At 49.7% G+C, this 24,161-nt stretch overlaps 1 protein-coding gene and 1 long non-coding RNA gene across 7 annotated transcripts in view; one reads left to right on the plus strand and one right to left on the minus strand.

The window, feature by feature from the left end:
- The window catches only part of PKNOX2 (PBX/knotted 1 homeobox 2), a 258,653-nt gene that overhangs the window by 220,175 nt on the left and 14,317 nt on the right, over positions 1-24,161 (plus strand). For 4 of the 5 annotated variants that reach the window (XM_082341039.1, XM_082341038.1, XM_082341040.1 and 1 more), the window contains 4 exons: positions 5,326-5,514; positions 17,475-17,604; positions 18,045-18,142; positions 18,966-19,085. In XM_082341039.1, the coding sequence (XP_082197165.1) occupies positions 5,326-5,514; positions 17,475-17,604; positions 18,045-18,142; positions 18,966-19,085 (537 nt within the window). The remainder of the gene's footprint in view (positions 1-5,325; positions 5,515-17,474; positions 17,605-18,044; positions 18,143-18,965; positions 19,086-24,161) is intronic. The other variant, XM_082341042.1, reaches the window with a different exon arrangement.
- Positions 3,847-17,463, minus strand: LOC309605330. 2 transcript variants are annotated; one of them, XR_014231341.1, is made up of 3 exons: positions 12,191-17,463; positions 5,513-5,593; positions 3,847-4,074 (listed from the first exon to the last, which is right to left on the minus strand). It is a non-coding gene; the product is annotated as an uncharacterized lncRNA (long non-coding RNA). The 2 variants fall into 2 exon arrangements; XR_014231342.1 differs by having other exon boundaries at positions 5,513-17,463.

The following is a 24,161-nucleotide window of genomic DNA, read 5'->3' on the forward strand; positions in this document are numbered from 1 at the left end:
GTTTAATATGTCAGAGTTTTATTCTGATTTAGAGGCAAAAACCCAAAATTGCATAAAAATAAGATAGAGGATGATTTACTAAACATAAATATAGAAGAAAAAACTGAGGATGATTATTCTTCCACTATTTGAAATTGGAACAGCAATAGAAAAGCCAACAGGATATTAGAAATCATTAAAAGAGGTTGCAAAAGTTTATATGCATTTGGTTCCCTGTGGTTTATAAAGCACTTTCACATTATTATCTCTTTTAGCCGTTATCAAATCTTGTGAGACAGGGATGAGGAAAACTGAGGCTCAGAGAAGTCGTGGAATTAGCCCAATGTCACCCAGTTTGTAAACAGTAGGTCTGGACTCAAATCCAAGCTGTCTGATGGTGAATCCCACAGGCTTTGCGCCAGGCCAGGCAGCTGTCCCACATTAATGGCATCGCCCATTTTTTCCTCTAATACTGAATAGATCCTACATATTCATTGCCTTGGAATACCATTATGATTTACTCTATGTTCTTAAATCTTTAAACCAAGTCTATTACCTCATAAAAAAGTAATCCTTCACCTGTGCTTTATTAGACCAAAATGTAGGTCCACTTTTGGCCACCGTGCACCAAATCTGATTTAAACACATTGCATGCGTATTTCATTTGAGCAAAGCTATTTTGGGTAGATTTTACTTTTTATTTTGTTCTACTTAATTGTATTTTCTGATTCTTTTTACCTAATAAGGATTTATTGGCTATAAACAGATAGGTGCACTTTTCTGTGTGTATGGATGTGTATGTGTGTGTATTCATGAAAAGATTTTAAAATGAATAAATAAAATGTTGATTGAAAATGAAGGATAGTCCAGTAACGGAAAGCTCAGAGAAAGAAGAGAGAAGAAATGAAAGGAAGGAAGGAAGGGAGGGAAAAAGAAGAAAGGTTTAAGGAATTAGGATTATTTTGTCTGGGGGAGACAAAGCTAACTGGGCAACTTATTTAAGTCAGAGGTCTTGTCCAGTGCTTGGCATATAATGAGACTCAATATTTGTTGAATGTATAACATTAAATTAAGGGAGCTTGTATTGATGGTGCCTACAGAAGGCTTGGTGCCTACAGAAGGCTGAGTCAGCACTGTATATTAAGGCAGGAGAGATTGCAATAAGTGTTCGGAAGAATTGAGCAGCAGATTGAGAAAACATAGAGATGGTGTGACGCGATAAGAGAGCCTCAGAAGAGAAGATGCAGCCATGTGTCCGGGAGGGTTTGGACCATCCGGTCACCTAGAGACTGGCCTAGATCATCTCACGTGGTCCCTTCCAGGACCATCAGAAGTCCCTGTAACGTTCAGGGAATCAGAAAACAGAAGGCACCTGACAGTCCAACCCCCTCTTTTTATGCATGGGGAAGCACGGTGAGGTACTCTGGCTCCTGGGGGCCAGGCCAGAGCAGCCGAATGCGAGAACATTGCCAGGGAGGGTTCTGGAAATCCTAAACTTTAGTTTCCCCAAGGCTGTTTGGTTTTCCTGGACGCCCCTACTTCCTGTCACTAAGCCACTTTCTCCCTAAACCACGCACCCTATTAACTGCCATTTTCTCTGTGTAAATCCTGAGACCCCTAGTTGCCGGTGAAGCAACACATGCAACCTGGCTTCATGTCCCAGCTTTGTTGCCGACTGTGTGACGTTAAGCAAGTAAACTTCTACCTCTGGCCTTCATTGCCTTCAACTGTAAAATATGGGCAATAATGGTACCTACTTGCAGAGGTGGTTATGTGGAATAAATCAGGCATGTGATGGGTTTAACACAGTCCCTGAGACGTAGTAAGAATAAGAAATGTTTGGGTATTGTTATCCATCAATCAGTCAATGAGTATTTATTAAACACCATATACTGTCAAGTAGAAAATTTAGGCAAGAGCAAATAATTTATTCAGTGCCCGACTCCATCTTTTGGTCCAAGTAATCTGGACTAAAGTCACTCTTCTCCTCTTTGCCTGGGACGGCACAGTCTCCTTTAGTCTCGGCCCCACGGAGGGGACATCCCCTGAGGACAAGACCCTGTGACTGAGCCCTGCTTGAAAACACACAATTGTTGGTTTCTGTCTTTGAGTGACACTTAGTCTAATTCAGTACTCAGAGCCTTTAATTAGTCAAGCACAATCCCTACCCATCAGACAATCCAAATGCCAACCTGGGGGCTCCTCAGTTGCTCCCCACTTGAAATGCAGATGAAGCTCAGAGCGGGTGTGGCCCTGGCTTCTAGCCACACAGCTCGACACACCTGATAGGATTCTCTGGGAGCGATGCCCATCCTTGTTTTCCTGGGCATCAAAATGCTGGCCAGAAGCTAGGAGGGTGGGATTTTCCTGGGCATCAAAATGCTGGCCAAAAGCTAGGAGGGTGGGATTTTCCTGGGCATCAAAATGCTGGCCAAAAGCTAGGAGGGTGGGATTTTCCTGGGCATCAAAATGCTGGCCAAAAGCTAGGAGGGTGGGATTTTCCTGGGCATCAAAATGCTGGCCAAAAGCTAAGAGGGATGCCTATATATTGCTTATGTCAACATAAAAGGTCTCCAAGGCGAGCCCCACTTTTTTTTTTTTTTTTTTTTACTTTGTGTTTTGATAGAACTGTAGATTCACATGCAGTTGTAAGAATTAATACAGAGAAGTCCTGATCCCCTTCTTGCATGACTAGAGTACAATTTGACAACCAGGAAATGACAATGGTATGATCCACCAACCTTATTCAGATTTCACCAGTTTTACATGCAGCCGTGTGTGTGTGTGTGTGTTGTGTGTGTGTGTGTGTATTTACTTCTGTGCCATTTTATCACATGTGTAGATTCATGGGTGCCATTTTATCACATGTGTAGATTCATGGACACACTATGGTAGTCAAGATACAGGGCAGTTCCTCCCTCTCTCCCCCACCACATCCCTTGGCAACCACTAATCTGTTCTCCATCTCTAAAATTTAGTCATTTCAAGAATGTTATATAAATGGCATCATACAGTATGTAACCTTCTGAGACTGGCTTTTTCTTTTCTGCTCAGCATAACTCCCTTTAAATCCATCCAAGTAGTTGAGTGTATCAGTAGTTTGTTCCTTTTTATTGCCTAGTACTATTTCGTGATATGGATGTACCATAGTTTCTTTATCCATTCACCTGTTGACGTGTATTTTGGTTGTTTCCAGTTTTGGGCTATTAGAATAAGGTTGTCTGGAATATTCACATACAGGTTTTGGGTGAGCAGATGTTTTTATTTTTCTGGGATAAATGCCCAAGAGTGCAATTGCTGAGCTGGATGGTATATTCAGTTTCATAAGAAACTGTTCTGCTGTTTTTCAGAGTGGCTGGACCATTTTTCATACCCACCAGCAACATATGAGTGGTCCCGTTTCTAATTCCTTGCCAGCATTTGGTGTTACCTCTATTTTTAATGTTAACCATTCTGATAGGTGTGTAGTGATATCTCATTGTGGTTTTAATTTGCATTTCCCTGATGGCTAATGACATTGAACATCTTTTCATGTGATTATTTACCATGTATATATACTCTTCAGTGAAATGTCTGATGTTGTCTTTTGCCCAAGTTCTAATTGGATTGCTTGTTATTTCACTGGCTAGTTTTGAGAGCTCTTTATATATTCTAGACATACGTCCTTTGTCAGATATGTGGTTTGCAGATATTTTCTCCCAGTCTGTAGTTTATCTTTTCATCTTCTTCACAGGGTCTTTTGAAGAGCAAACATTTTACATTTTGATGAGGTCCAATTCATCAAGTTTTCCTTTTCTGGGTCATGTTTTTGGTGTCAAGTCTAAGACCTCTTTGCCTAGCCCTAGGTCCTGATGATTTTCTCCTGGGTTTGTTTTTTTTTTTTCTAAAAATTTTATAGTTGTATGTCTTACATTTCAGTCTTTGATCCATTTGAGTTAATTTTTGTATAAGACGTGAGATTTAAATCAAGGTTCACTGTTTTGCTTGTGGATATCCAATTGCTCCAACACCTTTTTTGAAAAGCAATTTGGCCATATTTATCATGAGCCAAAAGTATGTCCATAGCTTTTTTTCTGTCACTTCTGGGACCTTGTCCTAAGGAAATAATGCAGAAACACGAATAAGCTATAAGGTTGGAAGATAAGTCACTGTAACATTTTTTTTAAATAAAATTTAAAAATTGGAATTAACCTAAATGCCCAACCATAAGGAATTGGCTAAGTGTGGCACACACATGGAATGATATGCAGCAATTTAAAATGTATTTACTCAATAACTTTCACCCATTCAACAAATATTTACTCAGTATCCACTTGTGTTAGTAACAAGGATAATGGGGTGAGCAAATTAGCCACCACCCCTCTCTTCTAGAAGCTTGCAGTCTAGAAGGGAGAATAGAGGAAACATTCCTGCCACTTAGAAAAATACATTTGGTAAACTAAGGGGAAAAACAGGAAGGAAAACTGTACATACAAGGTGATTGAATCTATGTTGAAATACACGCATGCGAAAAAGAACAAAAAAATCGTCATTCTTTTTAGGGTGATTAGATCAAGGGCAGTCTTTTTCATCCTCTGTTTTCCATACCTTCCATGGCACCTTCTTTTTATAATAATAACAACGATAAAGGGAAAAGCCTCGACTGAGAAATAGCTTCTTGCCTTGAAAAGGTTAGGAACGTCCACTTGAAGAGGCGGCAGACAAACGTACCAAAGGGTACGGAAAAGGCCACCGCACCCAGCTAAGTCATGCTGGATGATGCGGTCAGTCAACATGTATTGATGGGGTGTCTGCTAGGTGACTGGCATCACGTGAGGTACTCAGAATACGTGTTTAAGAATAGCCAGTCCCTGACCTCTTGGGGCTCTTGCAAAGAACTCTGATCTCGGTCTTCCTCGTGCCTGTTCAAGGCCTCACACTTTGCAGCTCACGCCTTCCCTCAGATGCTCCTCTCCACAAAACTGTACAGTTGTCAGGGAGCGCGTAATGGTCCCCATTTGTCAGACAATGAGGCGCGGAGAGCTTAAGCACATGGCCAAGGCCACACAGACTGTAAATGGCAGGCAGGGGGCTTGAGACCTGGCCTTCTAACCTCTAAGGACACTGCTGTTCTCAGAATACCACACCTGCCTCAAGAACAGCTGTGATAAGTGAACTCAAAGCAAGGAAACAGTCGGCAGCTACCCACAAGGAGAATTTAAATCCTGCGGTGGAAAGCGTATGTCCCTAGGGCGAGCATGGGCTCCTCTCTGTCCGTGTGCTTGGGACTTGGGGGGGGGGTGCGGTCAAGGCAGTGAGGGGACTGGGATCCAGACACCTGGGCTCACCTCTCCTCCCCCTCCACAGATGGTGAAGGCAATCCAGGTCCTGAGAATCCACCTGCTGGAGCTGGAGAAAGTCAATGAACTCTGCAAGGACTTTTGTAACCGTTACATCACCTGCCTCAAAACCAAGATGCACAGTGATAACCTGCTCAGGAATGACCTCGGGGGGCCCTACTCCCCCAACCAGCCCTCCATAAACCTTCACTCACAGGTAACACACAGGGCTGGGTCCTGTCTCCTAGCCAGGCTCCTAGGCGAGGTGTCAGAACGTCTGAAGGTCCCGTGGAGACCTAGGAAAATGGTTTAGACTCACTGTATCCTTTCACCACGAGGTGAGAGCATCCTCTGATCCACTCCTCCTGCTCTTTTCAGGCAGCTCAGTCCCTTTTTCACCCAGAGCTCGGCATGCCAGGGCATCAGTATTCCCTAGAAGATGACCAGATCTGAGAGGGACAATGTCCAAAGTGATTCCTGGCTTCCTGGTCCAAGATATCCCCCAAAATGAGCACGAGAGTTAAGGAGATGGAGAGCTTTGCAGGAGAATGAGGCGGGGACAGAACTGGGAGTGGACCCAGACATCCCAGCCTCACAGGCTTCTCAACGGGGGCTGTGGCTTGATGAGCTCTCTGTGTTTTGGGAAGGAGAGTGTGGGGAAAGTGGGCCTTCCCTGAATCCTGCCCACCTAATAGGAGACAACAGCTTCCCACGGGACAGCTTTTCCCCGATCGTTCTCTAGTTGCTCACTCTGCCCTGGCACATCTGTCTCCCTGTGGTCCAGGGCCACTGTGTAAGTCACCTAAAGTCACCCCTCACAAGATTCACCTGCCACCTTCATCCTGGGAACTGGGAACTGTGGAAATGGCAGAGAATGGGCTCTCTCTCCAGGACAGAATATTTTCCCAAAACCTATAAACTAAGAAAGCTTCCTGGTGATACCTTCCCAACTCACTGGTGTCTATGTAAGCCCTAGACTCACCACTTTCTTCTTCTCCCACTGAGCTCTTGAGTCCAGGACAGACACATGGAGGGTCCCCCAGGAGGTTTGCACTAGCCTCTGCCCAAAAGACAATCAGGCTTGGGGATACCGGTAAACTTTCTAAGAATGCTTGGTGAGACGTGCTGGAAAGAATGCCAAAGAAAGATGGTGCCATTTTTATCCTTAAGTTTTAAGGATCGATATGTATAATCTATCTCTCTAGGTTGGTGGAGGCAGGGGAAAGGACATGGTGACCCCTAGAAGGCCAGCCATACCTTGTACATTTTGATAGCAGGAATCGCATTGAACCCACCCCAGTGGGGTCTCTGTGGGACTCGATAGTGAGTACTGTATGGGACACGAAGCCGGAAGTTTATTTCCTCTTCCCATTGCTTGAAATCACCAAATCACTTTATTACAGATCTAAACTCAGCTGCCCAGGCTTCTGCTTGCTAATATTCTCTTGAAATAGACTCATTCCTTCAGAGTCTTATTGTACTTTCCCTTATGATCAAAATTAGCAAGAAACTTGCATAAAAGAGGACAATAATTGCTCAACGAGCATCTCGTTTGTAATTTATTAGTTTCTATTATTGTGGGTTACCATGGCGATGCTGCCGCAGCCCCGGTGATGGGAGAGATGCAAGATAGGAGCCAAGGAGGCTGTGAGGCCTCACCAAATGGAGATGCACGTTTTTATCAGTAATTTTCATGAAAATAATAAGTGAGGAGTTAATGAGATGGAAAGCCATCCTGTGGCTATTGTGAATTTGTTTTAAGTGTTGATCTAATTAGAATGCATCGGTCAGGAAAAGTAATGAGGATTTAGTGCCTCACAGAGATGTGAGGATCATATCAGAAAATTAGCACAAGTCTTTGGAAATAATCAGGTCCTTGGAGAGGCACTGGGTTTCCCCTCCTGGGCCCTCCAACCCCAGCTCGAGCTCTGGCATTGGGGGTGTACCAGGGCAGTGGGAGAAGAAAGGAGGGCCAGAGGGCTTTGCAGCCACAGTGACCCCCTCAGGCTTGGGGTCCCCAGGCCGACAACTTCGTGTGCAGAAAGCAGGGTCACCGGAGACGCGGGTTAGTAGAGAAGGATAACGTGGGCTCTGGGTGAGCCGGGCCTCGGAGATGCTATCTGCAAAAATCAGTCCTCCTGGGGAATCCCTGCATTCAGTGCCTCTGAGCTTAGAGGAGAGAGGAAGGAACTTTGATTCCTATCACCGTAAACATCCCATCTGTGCCTGACAGTGAAGCTGGCCCTGGGGTGACCACTGCAGAAAGGCCTCTGATCCGCTTAGAAAGAGGAACTCAGACAATCAGACACAAACAAAGACACCAAGAAAGAGAGGAGAAGACACTTAGCGAGGTGGTCCCATTTGCTGCTTCTCAGATTTGTCCCTTCATTTCCTCTCACTAGCCCCACCTACTTGTTCAGGCTTCAGTGGGTAAATAAGGTAATTACACACGAGCTGCTGTCATAGCTTCCTAACCTGCTCTCTGTCTTCTCTGGCTACCTCGCAGCCCTCCTACACACACACACACACACACACACACACACACACACAAATTCACATATGCACACCTCTTAACCTTCTGCTGCTAGCTTTATCTTCTAAAGCTCTATTCAAGCCATTCTCCTGCTCGAAAACCCCAATCGCCCCCCAGAGTTTTCACATCCTTTCACTTGACGTTTGATGCCCTTGTAGGTCACTATTTTTCCACGCCTGTGTGTTTGGGTGATGACCGCACACCTCTGCAGGACCAAACCCAGCCTCTTCCCCAAGGGCAATAATAAGGCTGCTCTCTCCATGGGGGCCTCCCTGACACCCCACCCCAAAGCATGGACTTTTCTTTCTCTCAACTAACTCCTGGGCACAGTGGGCCATTTACATGGTAAATATCCCATGTGACTTTACGTTTTCCTCTCCTGGTGAATGATAGGCAGCCAGTAAATATCTGTTGAAAGAAGTAACATGATGAGAAAGATAGAGAGAAATCAAGGGAGGCAAGAGGAAGGCAAAGGAGGAAAGGAGAAGTAGGGAGAAAGACAAAGGGAAAGAAAGACAAATATCAATGGTCACGTTTGAGAGGGAGGTACAGAGAGGCTGAAGAACTAGAGGAAAAGAACAACAAAGACAAAGAGACACAGACCGAGGAAGAGGAGAGTGGGGCTGAAGACAGGCAGAGGCAGAAAGGAGTTGGAAAGAGAGATGGCGGCAGTAGTGGGGGGGGGGGTCAGTGCAGCGTCCCAGGTGTGTGTCAGGGAGAAGGTGAGCAAGATGTGCCCTGCGCTGCCCCGTCCACATCCCCAGGTCAGGCTCCCATCTCTGCCTCGCCAAGGTGGGCGCGGGCTGGCCTGGGCCTTCCCAGGAAGGAGAGACCCTCGGGGCCAAGAGACTCAGTGCAGGAGGCAGGCCTGCCTGGGGTCCGGGCGTGGGAGCCAGCTCGGCAGAGGAGAGAGGAGGAGCGTGGGTGCGTGGGTGTGTGTGTGTGTGTGTGTGTGTGTGTGTGTGTGTGGGTGGGTGGGTGCGTGTGTGTGTGTGTGTGTGTGTGTGTGTGTGTGTGTGTGTGTCTGTGCACACATTCGTCATGGTTCGACCTTAATCCCCCCCAGCCTGAAATAGCCGCGACGAGCGCCAGCCTGGCCTGGGGAGGGGTGTCTCCCCTCTGGAACTTGATCCTCAGGATCAACATTCCAGCCGCCTGCCAGCTTTGTTGCAAACTGCTGGCTCATGGTTTTGCCTGTGTGCTAATCATTCAGCCTTGTGTTGCAAAGTGGGAGATGTTTTTTTATTCAAATTGGTCCCCCTCTCTCAGCTGCCATACTGAGTCCCCATCCAGCTCTGTGAGGTCCAGGCATACTCCCCGCTTGGCCTCCCCTTTCTATGTGTGAGCTTTCTCCTAGGGGGTGGAAGGGGGTTCGGAGAGGGGGTGACTGCTTTCAGCAAGCAGGAAAGCTAAACCGGGGTTTCCAAGGACTTGGGCCACAGCCTGTCCTTTCTCCTCTGGAGGAGGCCACCCTGCCCTGCCTGCACCTAATGACACCCAGGATTCTTACTCGGCAGAACCCAGGCTTCCTGTGGGGGCAGATCCTCAGTGAAGAAGCCCTTCCTTGATGTCACCAAATAAACCATTCCACTGGAGAGACCCTCATGCCCGCCCCCCTCAAGCATTAGTTTGACCTCTTTCCCCGTGGAGATTAAACCTCAGCTCTGTTCCAGTGCAAATCAGGCGGAGCCACAGTTCTCATTCATTTGCCGAGCATTTAGGGGAAGCATACATTTACTGTATGCACCGTGCTAGGTCCTGGGAGAACACAGGGAATTGTCCGTGATGAGTGCCCAATCTCAGTGGGAGGGAGCTGGAGTCACACCCAAGGATCTAGATAAATTATGTGAGCACAGAGTGCTCGGGGGCAAGGGGACCCTGAGGAAGGGCAGGAAGGCAGCCGCTGGAAGGGGTCTGGATTGAGCAAAGCATGTGTATGGCCTGAGGTTGCCCAGTCACCACTCAGCATACTTCTTCCTCCCCGGGGAAAGCCCAGGCCCCAGCCTGCACGCCCTCATGGCCAGGGTTTGTTCCTGCCCAGAGACAGGACGAGCAAACCTCTGTAAGGATCAGATAGATAGGCCAGCAGGAGGACTTTCAAATCCTATTGTGATTGCAGAAGCTGTAGATTCACTGGCCCTGGGAGGACTTCCTAGAGGAGGGGGCAATTCAGGCAAGCTTGGGGGAGTGGAGGACGGTTAGCAGACTACCTGGGAGCTCTCAGTGCGAATGTTCCCAGGGTAGAGAGAAGTCTGGAGAAGGTAAGGAACAGAGAGAGCCTTTCACAGTCCCTGCAGAGAAGGGGCCGGGGTATGGGGGGAACATCAGTCACTCATGCCACGTGCATCTGTTCAAGCACCTACTTAGCTTGCTGGGTTCCAAGGGCATGAAAACCACTGCGACACAATCTCTAACTGCGAACGTAATGATGGAGCATCTTGCAGCCAAATTTGTGGGAGGTTATGCTTTGAGTCTGATCACCACAGCCAATTGCCAAAGACTTTAAAGGCAGTGGAGAATGTAGGCAACGGGGTAAGGATTGGAGACGCGTTGGAGACAAATGAACCGACTCACCACCTCTTGAGCTGCTCAAGGAAGAACTGGCAGAGAAAGGGGAGAACGTCCACGTTTATTGAGCTCCCTGGTCCCAAGCACTCTGGGTACCAGGTGCTTGACATAGATTATCTTGCTTATGCCTCACAACCAGCCTGCAAGGTGCACATTACTTTCTCCATTTTACACCCAAGGAAAAGGAAACTCAGAGCAGTGAAGTCGCTGGTTCAAGGTCACACACCTAATAAGCAGCAGAGTCAGGGATGAGTCTATTTTCATTTACTAGATCCTTTTACTTTTTCTGTGACACGTAGGAAGGAGAACCAAGGGTCCTGGGCCCTGGGTGGGGAAGCATGACCCTACCTAGCTGTAGATCAGGGATTCAGAGACCAGTGAGTGAGAAACCAATTGCTGGGAAGCAAGAATTTAGATTTGCTAATAGATTGAAAGTAGGGAAGGGAGAGGCCACAGAGTAAGCACAGTTCTGAGATTCTGGGCTCAGCCGACCAGATGTAACTCTGCAGCTGTGCTACTCTCCAGAAAAATAGGAAGGGCGCTAATCAGTACATCCTCACCTGGGGAAGGGGAAGCTTACCTATTGACCCACAGAGTTTGCATTTTCAACATTAGCCGGAGGCCAAGGGGGTGGGAAGCCAGCATCTCAGCTCAGCCCCTGGAAGTTCTGCCCCGTGGTGGCCGAGCTGGGGGTGGTGACCCACCCTGCAAGGTCGCTGCTGAGATGAAAAGGGGACACCCCCAGACCCAAGTGACAGGAAGCTGAGTTCCGGGAGTTCCACTGCCTTCCTCCTTTATGGGCGTTAAGACTGTCCCTCCTGGGTTCCTAGCCCCCCAGCCTCCGCTCAGGGGCCAGGACCCCAAGAGGGCGGCCCTGCCAGGCTCAGAAACCTGAGCGGCTCCCTCTTTCTGAGGGAATGTTCCTTAAGAGCAGCAGCTGCTGCCATTCCCTTGAGACGAAAGCTCCCAACTGGAGTGGAACAGGAACAGGATTAGGTGGCTTGTTTACATGTGATTGGCTTTCCGGGTTTGGGAACCCAGCTTTTCCCAGCCTGAGACAGAACGCTGGCTCTGCCAGAACTGGAGGGACGCGGCCAAGAACACGGTGTCTGGGGACATCGGCAACGTCCCTGCCCCCCGAAGGCACAAGCTCACCCCGTTCCAGGCTGAAGCCCACTCAGGCCACCCATCTGCTGAGCGTCTATCGTGCACCCAACGCTGTGCTAGGCAGTTTGGGGGAATTCAAAGAAAGACCCCTCTTTCCCTCAAAAACCCTGCAACCAAGCAGGGGGAGGTGACATGCGCATGAGCGAGAACCCTTGTGCTGCCTGCCCGGCATATCAGGCTGACAGGAAGCATTAAAGGAGTCAAGAGGATGGGCCGAGGGCTTGCCCGGGTGGGTCAAGACAAGCTCTCCAGCAGACCAGCTCCCCACCCCCAGTCTAGGCAAATTAGCAACAAACCTGCCCTCCTCGGAGGCTTGGGAGGCTTTGGGGAGGATGGTCTGGGCTGGTGGATCAGCAGAGACCCCTAGTGGCCTGGGGGTGGATGGCAGACAGCCGGGGCGCCCACTCCCGCCGCCCCCGACTCCCTCCGCCCACTCACAATACATCCCAGGGAATGGCGTTGGTTTTTCTAAAATCCCCAACTGGAAGGGCCTTCGCAAGGTCATCCAGTTCACTCCCCTGTCTCACAGGCATCCTAGTACAATAAAAATTACAGCTATTTCAAAATAACTTAAAGGAAAACTTTTCTAATCAGTCCTTTCCTTCACTCCTTCATTTCTTCTTACCATCGTGGTTTCTTCCAGGAGTTTCTTCCTTGAGTGGAAATTAAGTCTTCCCACGCAGCATAAGCCCTTTCGCTGTTAACAGTGAAGAAAGATGGCTCGAGGGGCTGACACAGCTCCACCTGGGCTGACATCAGACCATCGTGTCAGAGTTCACAGTCATTGCCAGTTCATTTGTTCCCCGCCGTCTCCACCCTCCGCTTCCAAAAGTAATTGCAGAGCCTTTCACTTTTTCTTAGTAAGGGCTTCCTTTTGAACAAGTCATCTTTCTTTGTTCCAAAAATGAAATGTGGAGTAAAACTCACCCAGTGACCACTGTGGTTCAGAAAGAATGACTGATGGCCCCAGGAAGCCAGAGCCTGGAAGCTGGCCCACGGGTGGCGTCCAGGAGTGCAAGCTCTCAGGCGTCCTAAAGCTGCTCCCCTACCTCGCTCTGCCCCTCCCGAGAGGCTCTTGGCCTCTCTGTGTCTCTGGGAAACAGCACACAAGGAGCAGGAGGGGGATGAGGTCTGTGGAGTCCAGCTCGTTGATTTCCATCTGACTTCTGGTCACCTGGTCCATGCCCTAAAAGATGTCATTGCTGGGGAACTCTAAGTTTTCAGCTTTTTGGCCCATTTCCTACTAGAAAGTAAGAGACTGCATGCTCCCCAGCCCGGTGGAACGGCTCCACCAGAGGAGCCGGGAAAGTGCCCACGATTCCCAGCCTTCTGGCAGTTTCCAGAGGATTGCAGACACCACTGTCATGCTCCTGATCATGGCAAAGAATTCCTGGGCTGGATAACCAGCTTTCAGCCCCTGGTTCCTGGACAACTCAAGCAGGCATGTGAGTCTCCGGATGTTGAAATGTCACTGAAACTACCAAATGTGCTTCTAGCCTCTTCATGAGGCCAAGGAGCCTGGCAGGAAACAGCTCTGTGTGGGTCTAGACAGAGCACCATCTACCTGGTTTGGAGTCTGTTGAGACCCAGGAGGAAGCTGTCGAGAAGATAATAACACTGTGTGCTTAGCCAACGTCTTCTCCCCAGGGGGCTCCCACTGCCGCTGTAGAAGCTCCTTCCTCAGAAAAGACCGGTACACGGTCTCCAGAGACGCAGCCCCATTGTCTCCATAGAGACAAGGTTCTAGCGGGCTGGAGACTAAGGCGTAACCAGAAATAGTTGCAAAGTCAAGTCACGGAGCTTGTCTGGGACAGAGACCGCAGCTTCGACTTCTGGGGCTTGGCCTTGCTCCAGGAACACCGAAGGCAGGGAGGCAGGAACGAAGGGGCGTGTGTCAAGGCGTGACCACCACGGCTAGGCATGCAGCCCCGGATGAACCTCTGCTGTCGCTAAGTAAGGAACCCAAGAGGCCCTACGTGTCTAGGACAGGCTTTAAACCCTTGTTGTGCCATTCCCTAGTGGCATGACTTTAGCCAAAGGAAGTGGGAAATGATTTATTGGGTGCCTAAATGTGCCAGGCACTGTGCTAACCTCGGAGCCTGGCTGTCTGACTCCAAAGCTCATCTCTCCATGGGAGCATCGGTGCCACGCTTGGAGCCAGAAGACCTGGGTTCGAGGCAGAGCTATGTGACTCAAGAAGGTCACTTCCATTCTCTGGACCTCAATTCCTCTTCAGGCAAATAGAATAATCTCTCCTCTGCTGACCCCATAGGTAGTGGTGAGATTAAAATGAAATAGCACGGTGAAAGAATGCTCTCTGATATTCAGTGTGTATGATAAATAGGTAGTTTTCAGACCCATCTGATCTTTGGGACCATGTGAGGGAGGTTTTTAAAAAACACAGATTGCTGATGGTCTAATTCAATGGTCCTCAGAATCTGTGTCTTAAAAAACACCCCAGTGGGGACTTCCCTGGTATTCCAGGGGTAAAGAATCCGCTTTACAATGCAGGGGACACGGGTTCGATCCCTGGTCAGGGAACTAAGATCCCACGTGCCTCGGGGCAACTAAGCCCGTACGCCATAAGTATTGAGCTCGCGCGCCTCAACTAGAGAGCCCACACGCCACAAACTACAGAGCCCACACGCCCTGGAGCCCGCAGTCCACAACTAGAGAGAAGCCACCACAGCGAAGAGCTCGCGCGCTGCAACGAGAGATCCTGCATGCCGCAACTAAGACCCGATGTAGCCAATAATAAATGAAAACAGAAGAAAAGAAAACAAAAAAACACCCCAGTTCTCAGGCAGGTTTGTGAAACAGCTCATATTTACAAATGTAAGAGATGAATATCATTTCCCCAGACCTCAGGGATGCCAAGATTTTGCTTCCTCTCTTTGCCCCAGCTAAGATGGGGCCAGCCCAGGCCCTGCCCACGGTCTCTACCCATGAAGTTCTCCGTCCCATTCCTTTACTAATGTAACTTGGCCTCTTAGCACCTCCCAGCAAAGACCCAGAGTAGGAGGAAAGGGCAGGAAAGAGAAGGGTCTGAGCCAATGCATAAATTGCCTTTAGTTACCCAAACTGGGGAAGCTGGCATGGAGGCTAGCCAAGCCACAAGTCTGAGAACCAGCCAGAGTTTGAATAAGCCGGTGAAGTATCCAGGTGATAGCTCACTCTTTTGCCTCTGGCTAGTAAAAATGTGTTGGTTGAATCCCAAGACATACATCTTATATTTATTTGACTGGCTTTGCTTGTGTTTTTCTAACCTTGCTGGATATTTTTTCCGAGGGGCAGGGGGTGGGGTTGGGAGAGAAAGTCTGGGACAACTTTTTACGTTTGAAATTCCCAAATATCCTTATTCAATGACGAGCACTGTGGCATGGGTGATTCCAAACCAGAGATTATTAAAAAGTCACTGCCATTAGTTTTAGGGTGAGTGGCATGGAGTGGATTCTCCCCCCCCCATTAAATTTACCTTCCACGTTTGCCTCAGCCTCACATCATCTCAGTATTGCTTTACACCGTGGGAGAATGTTTGGCTGGGAGGTTGGGACGAGGGGAGCTCAGGCTTGGAGCAGACTCACAGCTGAAGAGTCAGGCTTTGAGGATTCCTGGGTGTTAGCACCGAGCCAGACACATCTTATAAGTGAGGAGACTGAGGCGTGAGGAGACTGAGACAAGAGGTGCTAATTCCCAATCCACCTTCATTCCTTGGGTGCCCACGCTGTCTCTGTACTTTCAGGTTTGGGCTGTTTTTATCTGCTCACTTGCCTTCAACAGCTGTTGAACCGCTGTGATTCCAGGAGCACCTTGCAGCCTAGTTCTTGGCACGGGGTGTGGGGCCAGTGTTCGTGGAGGAAGGAGGGCTGGGTTCTAGCCTTGTTGCTGCTACGCAGCTGGGGGACCGCGGGCAAGTCGCTTGGACGTCGAAGCCTCAGTTCCTTATCTGTACCTCAGGGAGCTGAAATACTCAGATTGTAAGGGCCCTTCCAGCTTCTAGGCTTCTGCAGGTCAGACTCAGCGTTACCCTGGAGCTGTACAAATGAGAAGGCCAAGAGTTCTGCTCAAAGAATAAACCTCGCTGGTGGGGAGGCCCTCACCGATCCCAGAAAGGAAAAGTCGAGGCAGGAGCTGCTCCCTCCCTTCCCCAAGGTCACAGCCGTAGAGGTGAGCCGAGTATGGGAGCGAGGCCTCCTCCCGCCCCACGCCCGCCCCCCCCCAGGAGCCAGATGGGAGGCCCGGGCGTGGAGGACGGGGATCCAGACTCCTGCCCCGCTGCTGCTTATTTATAGCCCGTGCTCCTCCAGCCCTGGGCCGGACAGTACAGGAGGGTAGAAAAGGCAGCTCGGAGGAGACGCCAAGGGGGCTTAAGCAGCTGAATCGAATGAGACAATGAGACGTATAAGTCAGTACCGACTGCCTCTTCCTGGGAGGGGCTTGGCCAGCTTCCCGGGTGCCAGGGTCTGGGAGGTGACGCGCCCTGGCTATCCCCTGGCCTTTGATGCCTCTCCTTTGTCTGTCGCTCCCTGTGTGCGGTCACTGGCTCCAGGTTTCCTCCAAGTGCACGTTTCTCCTCGCTCCACACTCTAGACCTTCCTGCAGCCTGAAGGCCCAAACTCCTGCTGGTCCTAAAACCAAAGCTAGGAAGCCAGGGGCCTCCTTTTCCCCCTATTTCCTTGGCCGTTTTCCTGCCTAATTCCTTACAGCTGGCCTTTTGGGCAGGTTACCCGGTTCAAGCCCTGTTTTTACACGTGGACCTGTGGTCGGGGGCACCGGAGGGTGGGCGCTAAGCGACCCTGGTGGGTCTCCTCAGGCTCCCTCCTCTACACCTCATTCGCGCCTGCCTTGCTGTCTCCAAACGAAGCCTGGAGACCCCGACCTCTCGCGCCCAATTCCTTCCTCACAAACCCTCCCGAGCAGAGCAGAGCGCCCGGCCGCCGAGCAGGGAGGCCTTGCTGCCCTTCTCGGAGACCCACGGCCGAGCCTCCCTCCTGGACCTCTACATCAAGTCTAAGCGGTATTAGCCCAGCTCTTAGGTGGCAATGATGAGGGTACCGGGGGGGGAAATGGTTTTCTTAGCTGCTTTGGATTGTCTGGGGGAAACGGGCAGGCAGTGACAGTGTGGGGCGGAGGGGACCCCCGTGGTGGGCTCTGTGTTGGGGGCCGGAGGGAGAGGAAGTGGCCGATGAAATGTGCCCGAGGCTGGCTGAGGGGAGGCTCATGTGAGATTCCTGGAAGACAGGTTATGAAGAGGCCAGGAGGCTATTTTTTATTATTATTTAGCAAATATTTTAGTAGCCGTGATGTGTCAGGCCCTAAACTACGTGCTAAGGATACAAAGAGGATATGTTGGAGGCCACTTTGTGTGGATCTTGGTGTAATAAGTGCTGTGCTACAGGTACTGGGAAGCGAGGCCCTGGGGTGGGGGTGGGGCATCTGGAGACAACTGAGCGTGAGCAGGTGAAGCCTGGTACTCAGGCCTGGCCTTGGGTTGGAATCACCTGGGGAGCTTTCAACACCCGCCCCCGCCCCCCCACCAAAAGCCCTGGCCACACCCCTGACCAGTTAAATTAGAATCGCCGGGGATGGAACCTAGTTACCAATACTGGAACTTGCAAAGTGAAGCCAAGGTGGGGACCACTGGTTTACGGGATAATTTAATGTCTCAGGTTTGCAGGGGAATGGAATGGTTAAAGGCATGACTATTGTTGGTTGGTTTTTTTTCAGATTGAGCCTGCTTATTCACACTTTCTAGGGAGCCATGAGAATTGCTTTCTGGATTTGGGTCTGGGAGGAGCAGGAAAAGGGAGGAGGGAAGGCAGGAAGGGGGAGGGGAGAGGAGAAATTTGGGGCTGTGGCATCTAAGCTCTTAGTAGCATTGTCACAAACCACGCCTCCCTTACTGCCAGGACCTCCTGCAGAATTCCCCCAGTTCCATATCTGGAGTCTCCAATAACCCCCAGGGGATTGTGGTCCCAGCCTCAGCGCTCCAGCAGGGCAACATCGCCATGACAACTGTCAACTCACAAGTGGTGTCAGGTCTGTGCAGCGGATTGTGGGGAACACCCCTGGGAGGAGGCCGGGTGGCCCTGAGGGAATTCCAGGGTTGGGGGGCAGGGCACTGAACAAAACGTCCTAGGAAATGGGAGAGGTGCCCCCTGCCGTGGGAGGGGCTTCCAGCTGAGTTTCTTGACTAAAGTGTTCTGTAAGCTTATAGATGGTTAGCAAGACCTGATGGTGGTGGTTTGGAACAAATTTGGGTCAAAGTCTCATAAGCCCGTCAGAGACCCTTCCGCCAAACACACAGACAGACTCTATTCTCTGGACCCCATCCCCATCCCACCCCTCCTCCACAGGGGCTGAATGCCTCCAGAGTAGAGGGTGTTTACACGTGAGTGCCAAGGCCATTGGGAACCCTGCTTGCCCTCACTCCTACCCACCCCTATGGCAGGGGACTCCAAAAGTGGTTGTCTCCTCAGGTGGAGCCTTATACCAGCCGGTTACCATGGTAACCTCCCAGGGTCAGGTGGTCACCCAAGCAATCCCCCAGGGAGCCATCCAGATCCAGAACACACAGGTGAGTGTGTGTGTACAGTGTAGGTGTGTGCACATGTGCATGGGTTTGGGGGAGGGCAACCGTACGCTTTACTGCCTGCTAGGCACTTTACACCAGTAACTCCTTACATCCTCATTATTCCTCTCAGGGGTATCATTACCCCCACTTGACAGAAAAGAAGGTGGGTGTTGGAAAGGTTTTATCAGCTGGGATTTTGCTGCCTCTCGGGGTTACATCGAGGGATCCTGCACTTCCTATTGCTGGTCTACACTCCGAGCCACTCTGTAGCTCAGTGGGGTAGAGCGTACACAAGGGGGCCAGGGTGGGAGTGAGAAGATCTGAAGTCAGAGGCCCGAGATCTGACATTAACTCTGCCATCTCGGATAAGTCACCTAACCTCTCTGAGCCTCTGAGTTTTTATCCATAGACGAGGGATTAACACCAGCTGCACACAGCCCCAGCAGCCTACAGAGCTGATGTGAGGGCTGACCACGGTAATGGATAGGAAAGCGCTGTGCAGACTCTAATGTACCCCAGGAACGCTACTAACTATTGGATGGTTTACGGCAAATCTCTCTCTCCTGTGCCCTTTGCATGACCCTGTTTCCTCTGTCTCCTCTCTCATCCCCTTCTCCCCCTCCCCTCTTCCTCCTTCTTCTTCTTCCCTTCTCCCATTCTCCGAGAGGCTGGCGCTGGGTGACAGGAAAGGTAACCTCCCCCGGGCCCTCAGAATGAGTTGGGAAAGGGGATTGGCAGCGAGAGGCTGCCGTCACTATGGCAACAGGTCCCTAGCCGCTGGCCCGCCAGGCTGCTGATGCTGGTTTTTTCTCCACGTGCCCTGAAGGTTAACCTTGACCTCACCTCCCTCCTGGACAATGAGGATAAGAAGTCCAAGAGCAAACGAGGAGTCTTGCCCAAGCACGCCACCAATATAATGCGTTCTTGGCTCTTCCAGCATCTCATGGTGAGTGTGTGTGTGTGTGTTGGGGTGTGGAGCTGCAGCGTGGGGTACGAATAAGCCCTTGGGCACCAGGCCATCCTCCCTAGATCTGCAGAGGGCGTGGCCTCAACGAGAGGCCCTCTGATAGGGATACCATCTTCCAGAGGCCAGGGCAGAGGGAGGCTTAAATGGGACCTACAGCTGGGAGTTCCAGTGCTTGCAGCTGCTGCCTCAAAAAAGTGTGGCATCGATGAAGGAGTGGGGACAGACGCATTCTGGAGAGAACGAAGTACTGGGCAAGTGGGCAGGGTGGTCTCAGGGACAGGGCGAGACTCCGTGGGAGCCGGGGCTGTGCTCACTGGTTCAGGGCCTCCCCCGCGGTCGGCCATGCTCACCCCTGCCCTCTCCCGTGGAAGAAAATGCTGATTCTGCACCAGGACTCTTCTGCTTCCCGAGTCCTCAGTGCTGGGGGAAGCAGAGGGTGTGCGTCCATTTCCCTCTGATCAGAGGAGGCACAGGCTGGGGAGCCGTGGTTGAGCCCACCCCCCGGGGGAGCAGCCCAGGCCGAAATCCTGGCCTCACGTAACCAGCCGGGCTCAGAAACGCAGAGCAGCTGCTTTCATGAGCCTCTTTCGTAAAATGACGACACAGCCTCAGATTTAAGTATAATGTTTATAAAGCACCTGCCGTGTGCACCTAACATGAGGGTAGTTGTGTTTGTGTGCAGTGTAAGTTGCAGCAGACAGGGCTTGAATATCAGGAGTGACTTCAAAGCTGCGACCTCCTAGTATCATTCAAGGGCTGGAGCCATAATGAAAGCCAGTGACTCTGTCTGGGCTGAGTGTGTGTGTGTGTGTGTGTGTGTGTGTGTGTGTGTGTGTGTGTGTGTGTGTGTCTGGGGTGGGGAGGTAGATTCTTCGAGCACAGGCGGGCTCCCAGTGGTCTGCAAGCTCTTGGCCTGGCACGAGTAATAGACACACAGACAGAAGACAAATACCAAGCTTGGGGCTGTAGATATATTGGTCGGAAAAGTGTGGGGAAGAATCAGGAGTTAGGGGGACTCTTTCTTCAGAGAAAAGGAGAGAAAGCCAGTGGATTGAGGGAACTAATTAATCAGTCAATTGTCAGCCCTTTATTTGAAATGGAAGTGCCTCCAAAAGCCAGGGTGCCCAGGCCCAGGTGGTCCTAGGATCTGGGGATCTTAGGATCTCCTGCCCCCCAGCAGATGGCCAGAACTGCTCTGAGGTGCTGGATGCGGCCTGAGCTCTGCGCCCCCACCGGTATGTACACCCTCCCCGCCGACTCTGGGGAATGAGGACTCGGGGCCGCCCCAGCGTTTGCTGAGGAAGCACATCTTTTTTTTTTTTTTTTTTAATTAATTAATTTATTTATTTATTTTTGGCTGTGTTAGGTCTTCGTTTCTGTGCGAGGGCTTTCTCCAGTTGCGGCAAGTGGGGGCCACTCTTCATTGCAGTGTGCGGGCCTCTCACTATCGCGGCCTCTCTTGTTGCGGAGCACAAGCTCCAGACGCGCAGGATCAGTAGTTGTGGCTCACGGGCTTAGTTGCTCCGCGGCATGTGGGATCTTCCCAGACCAGGGCTTGAACCCGTGTCCCCTGCATTGGCAGGCAGACTCTCAACCACTGCGCCACCAGGGAAGCCCAGGAAGCACATCTTGAAGGCACCACCTTGGGAGCAAACAATAACCAAATTTGGAGAGAAAGCGCTGGAAGGCTGAGGGTTAAAGCGAGGAAAGGAGGTGGGAGAGACTCCCGGAGCCTAGTGATGAAGCCAGGCCCAGCCTCGGCCTCTTACTCTGACTCAGTATCTGGAGCTCGCGGTGGGGATGCCCAGGTCTCCTGCCTGTTCTCTCTTCCATGTTGTTAGAGAGCCAGAGGGCTCGGCTGGACTTGGTGGCCCTGAGAGCCCAGTGTCTGTGCGAAGCTCCCAGCCCCAGCGCCGGGAAGAGGGCCTCTGTAGGGGAGGTTCTGTCCCTGTGCACTGACCCGTAACACCCAAGTTGGGGTCACCCAGGCTACCTCCCCGGCCCCAGCCATGGACCTAGAGGAGGCCATGTGTTACGCTGTGATGCTGTGTAACTGTAGGGCTGTGGGTTTGGTGGAAAGCTCGTGGGCTTTTGAGGCAACCAAACCCAGCTTCACATCTAGGCTTTCCCTCTTCCTCTGTGATCTGGCCACACTCACCTCTTGTGGAGATCATGACGGAGCAGTGAAATGAGTGCAAAGACCCTAGCACACTGGGTCTTATTAAATGTTCGTTCCCTCCCTTCTCTTCCTTTCCCTACCCCCATCATGAAGATTGATGTGAACACACCTACAACCTTACTTCTGAGGGGAGAAAAGGCAAGTATAGGAGGGAGAGGAGCCTGGTGTCCAGGCCAGGGCCCCCCACTGACTCCTGTCACTTCCGGCGCCTCCCGCACCCGATGGCAACTCACCCCTGAGTTAAGTCTTCAGCCTGAGACAGAGGGTTACACTATCCATCCCTCTTCTGACCCTGGACTCAGTTCATGTCCTGCCTCTTGCCCTGCCCTTCGCCCCCCTCCTGCTGAACCCCCTCAATAGCTCAGGGTCTTTCCCTTCCACTCCACAGCCACCTCCAGCCAGATGTGGGAAGTCAGAGGAAGGTGGAGGCAGGGAAGAGAGGGTGTAGCAGCTGAGCACAAAGCAGAGGGGAAAGAAGGACCCAGGTTAGAGCTGCAGGAGGGACCTGGAACGACGGCGGGGACCTGCTGAACAGCGTGAGTGAGGCTGTCACCCGCCCCGGGCCCTCTGCATCTCAGAGTGCACTCAGTGTGGATACTGTTGATAAAGCACTTGACATTGGCAAGTCCTTCCCCACAGAGGCCACGGAGAGAGGACAAGAGAGTGACCCGTGGGCCTTTAAAGTCAGAACTCAGAACTTCTGGAAGAGGGGGAGGAAGAAGATGGGGAGAAGTCCAGTCTCTAGGGACTTAGCATGACGCAGTTGTCCCCTGCAGGCCAAGGCTGGCTCCCCAGATACAGGTGGGCACACATTTCCCCTAAACCCCAGCTCAGGAAACAGCCTGTGAAGGCTCTTGGTAACAGGGCACAGTGGAAAGAAGACAGGCTTTCAAGCCAGACAGACAAGAGTATGAATTGAGGCCCTTCCACTAGCTGGGCAATCACTTTATTTCTTTGAAAAAGGAGATAATACCCATTTTCCATGGTTGAGAAAACTAAGTGAGATAACTTATGTAAAGAGCCATGGCTGATACACAATCACACTCAAGGAATGTGAACTTTCTAGAACAGCAGACCAAGAGCAAGTTTTTGAGGCCAAGGCCCAACATCTGTGAAAGTTATTTAGAGGTAGATGGCTGTTGTTCTGTTGTTCTGATCTGTAATACCTCCTGATTCTCCCATCATTTGACCCTAAGAATACATTGACTAATACTGTTACTTACCTGTTCTGTGTGTATATGTGTGTGTCGAATCTACATGTTGTATATCTCTGACTCAGCTGTCAATTGTTTAAGAATAGAGATCATACACGATACCTCTTCTCTTCTCTGGGCCCCAAAGCATTGCTTCCCAAAATGGGTACCTTTATAGGATGTTATAGGTGTTGCTCCCAAGAAAGGGTACCCTGATGAAACAGATTTGGGAAAATCTGGTTATACGAAGTTTAGCTTATTTCTTTACCCTTAGTATACTAGGGGGGGCATCATGAATTTGAAAGAGGGGGCATGGCTTGAAGCTTTTCCCAAATATTTGATCACTCTGAGTCACTCTCGTTTTCATTGTTGCTCTGAGGAACAACTCTGAGACTGTAGTTCTTGGAGAACCCCACTCTGTGGCAACGTTGTATTAAGCACATAGTAGCTGTTCAGTCTTAGAAAAGGTATGAAAAAGGGCAGATCTCAATATCAGTCGATGTTCTCATATCCAGTGCAGGGGAGACTAATCAACTAATTTGTTGATTGTTTAACTGGAAAAGTTGATTGAAGAAAGAAACAACTGTTAAAAAGATACATTTTATTTTTTTAATTTATCTTATTGAAGTAGAGTTGATTTACAATGTTGTGTTAATTTCTGCTGTACAGCAAAGTGACTCAGTTATACATATATATATTTACATTCTTTTTCAGATTCTTTTCCATTATGGTTTATCACAGGATATTGAATATAGTTCCCTGTGCTATACAGTACGACCTTGTTGTTTAGCCATCCTAGTTTACATCTGCTAACCCCAAACTCCCAATCCTTCCCTCCCCGACCCCCGTCCCCCTTGGCAACCACAAGTCTGTTCTCTGTATCTGTGAGTCTGTTTCTGTTTCACAGATATGTTCATTTGTGTCATATTTTAGATTCCACATACAAGTGATATCATATGGTATTTGTCTTTCTCTTTCTGACTTACTTCACTTAGTATGATAATCTCTAGGTCCGTCCATGTTGCTGCAAATGGCATTATTTCAGCCTTTTTTATGGCTGAGTAGTATTCCATTGTGTGTGTGTGTGTGTGTGTATACCACATCTTCTTTATCCATTTATCTGTCGATGGACATTTAGGTTGTGTCTCTGTCTTGGCTATTGTGAATAGTGCTGCTGTGAACATAGGAGTACCTGTAAGATACATTTTATTTTGATTTAAAAGACATACATAATATATTTGTTTGCTAATGTTTTGATATAAGGACAAGGTCATTTTCTGATTAAAGTTTGTCATTTTACTTGCACAAACTTCTCCTATAAGATCTATAAATTTCATCTTTATTTAAAATGGAATAAGAACTTTGGCTTTTGGGAAGTAATCTGTCTGCAGGATATTTCTAGATTTTTATTGTGTATCCCAGTCTCTTATACTTGTCTCACCCGATCTCACTTTTAAGCAAATTTGAGTCTGGAGTCTTTCCAAAGCACTCCACTTAGTTTTCTTAGCAACAACTCTTGCTTTTTGCACTCATATTTTATTGGTTTACAGAATAAAGTTACATAATTACAGTAACATGTATAACTGGCATAAACTAGTCAACACAAACACTGCTGACTTTCTGACAAGCACATAAATTGGCTAATGAACATTCTACAAAGTAACCTATTCATCTCAAGCCTTC

Source organism: Balaenoptera borealis (assembly GCF_965194805.1).
Source record: "Balaenoptera borealis genome assembly, chromosome: 11".
Taxonomy (NCBI): domain Eukaryota; kingdom Metazoa; phylum Chordata; class Mammalia; order Artiodactyla; family Balaenopteridae; genus Balaenoptera; species Balaenoptera borealis.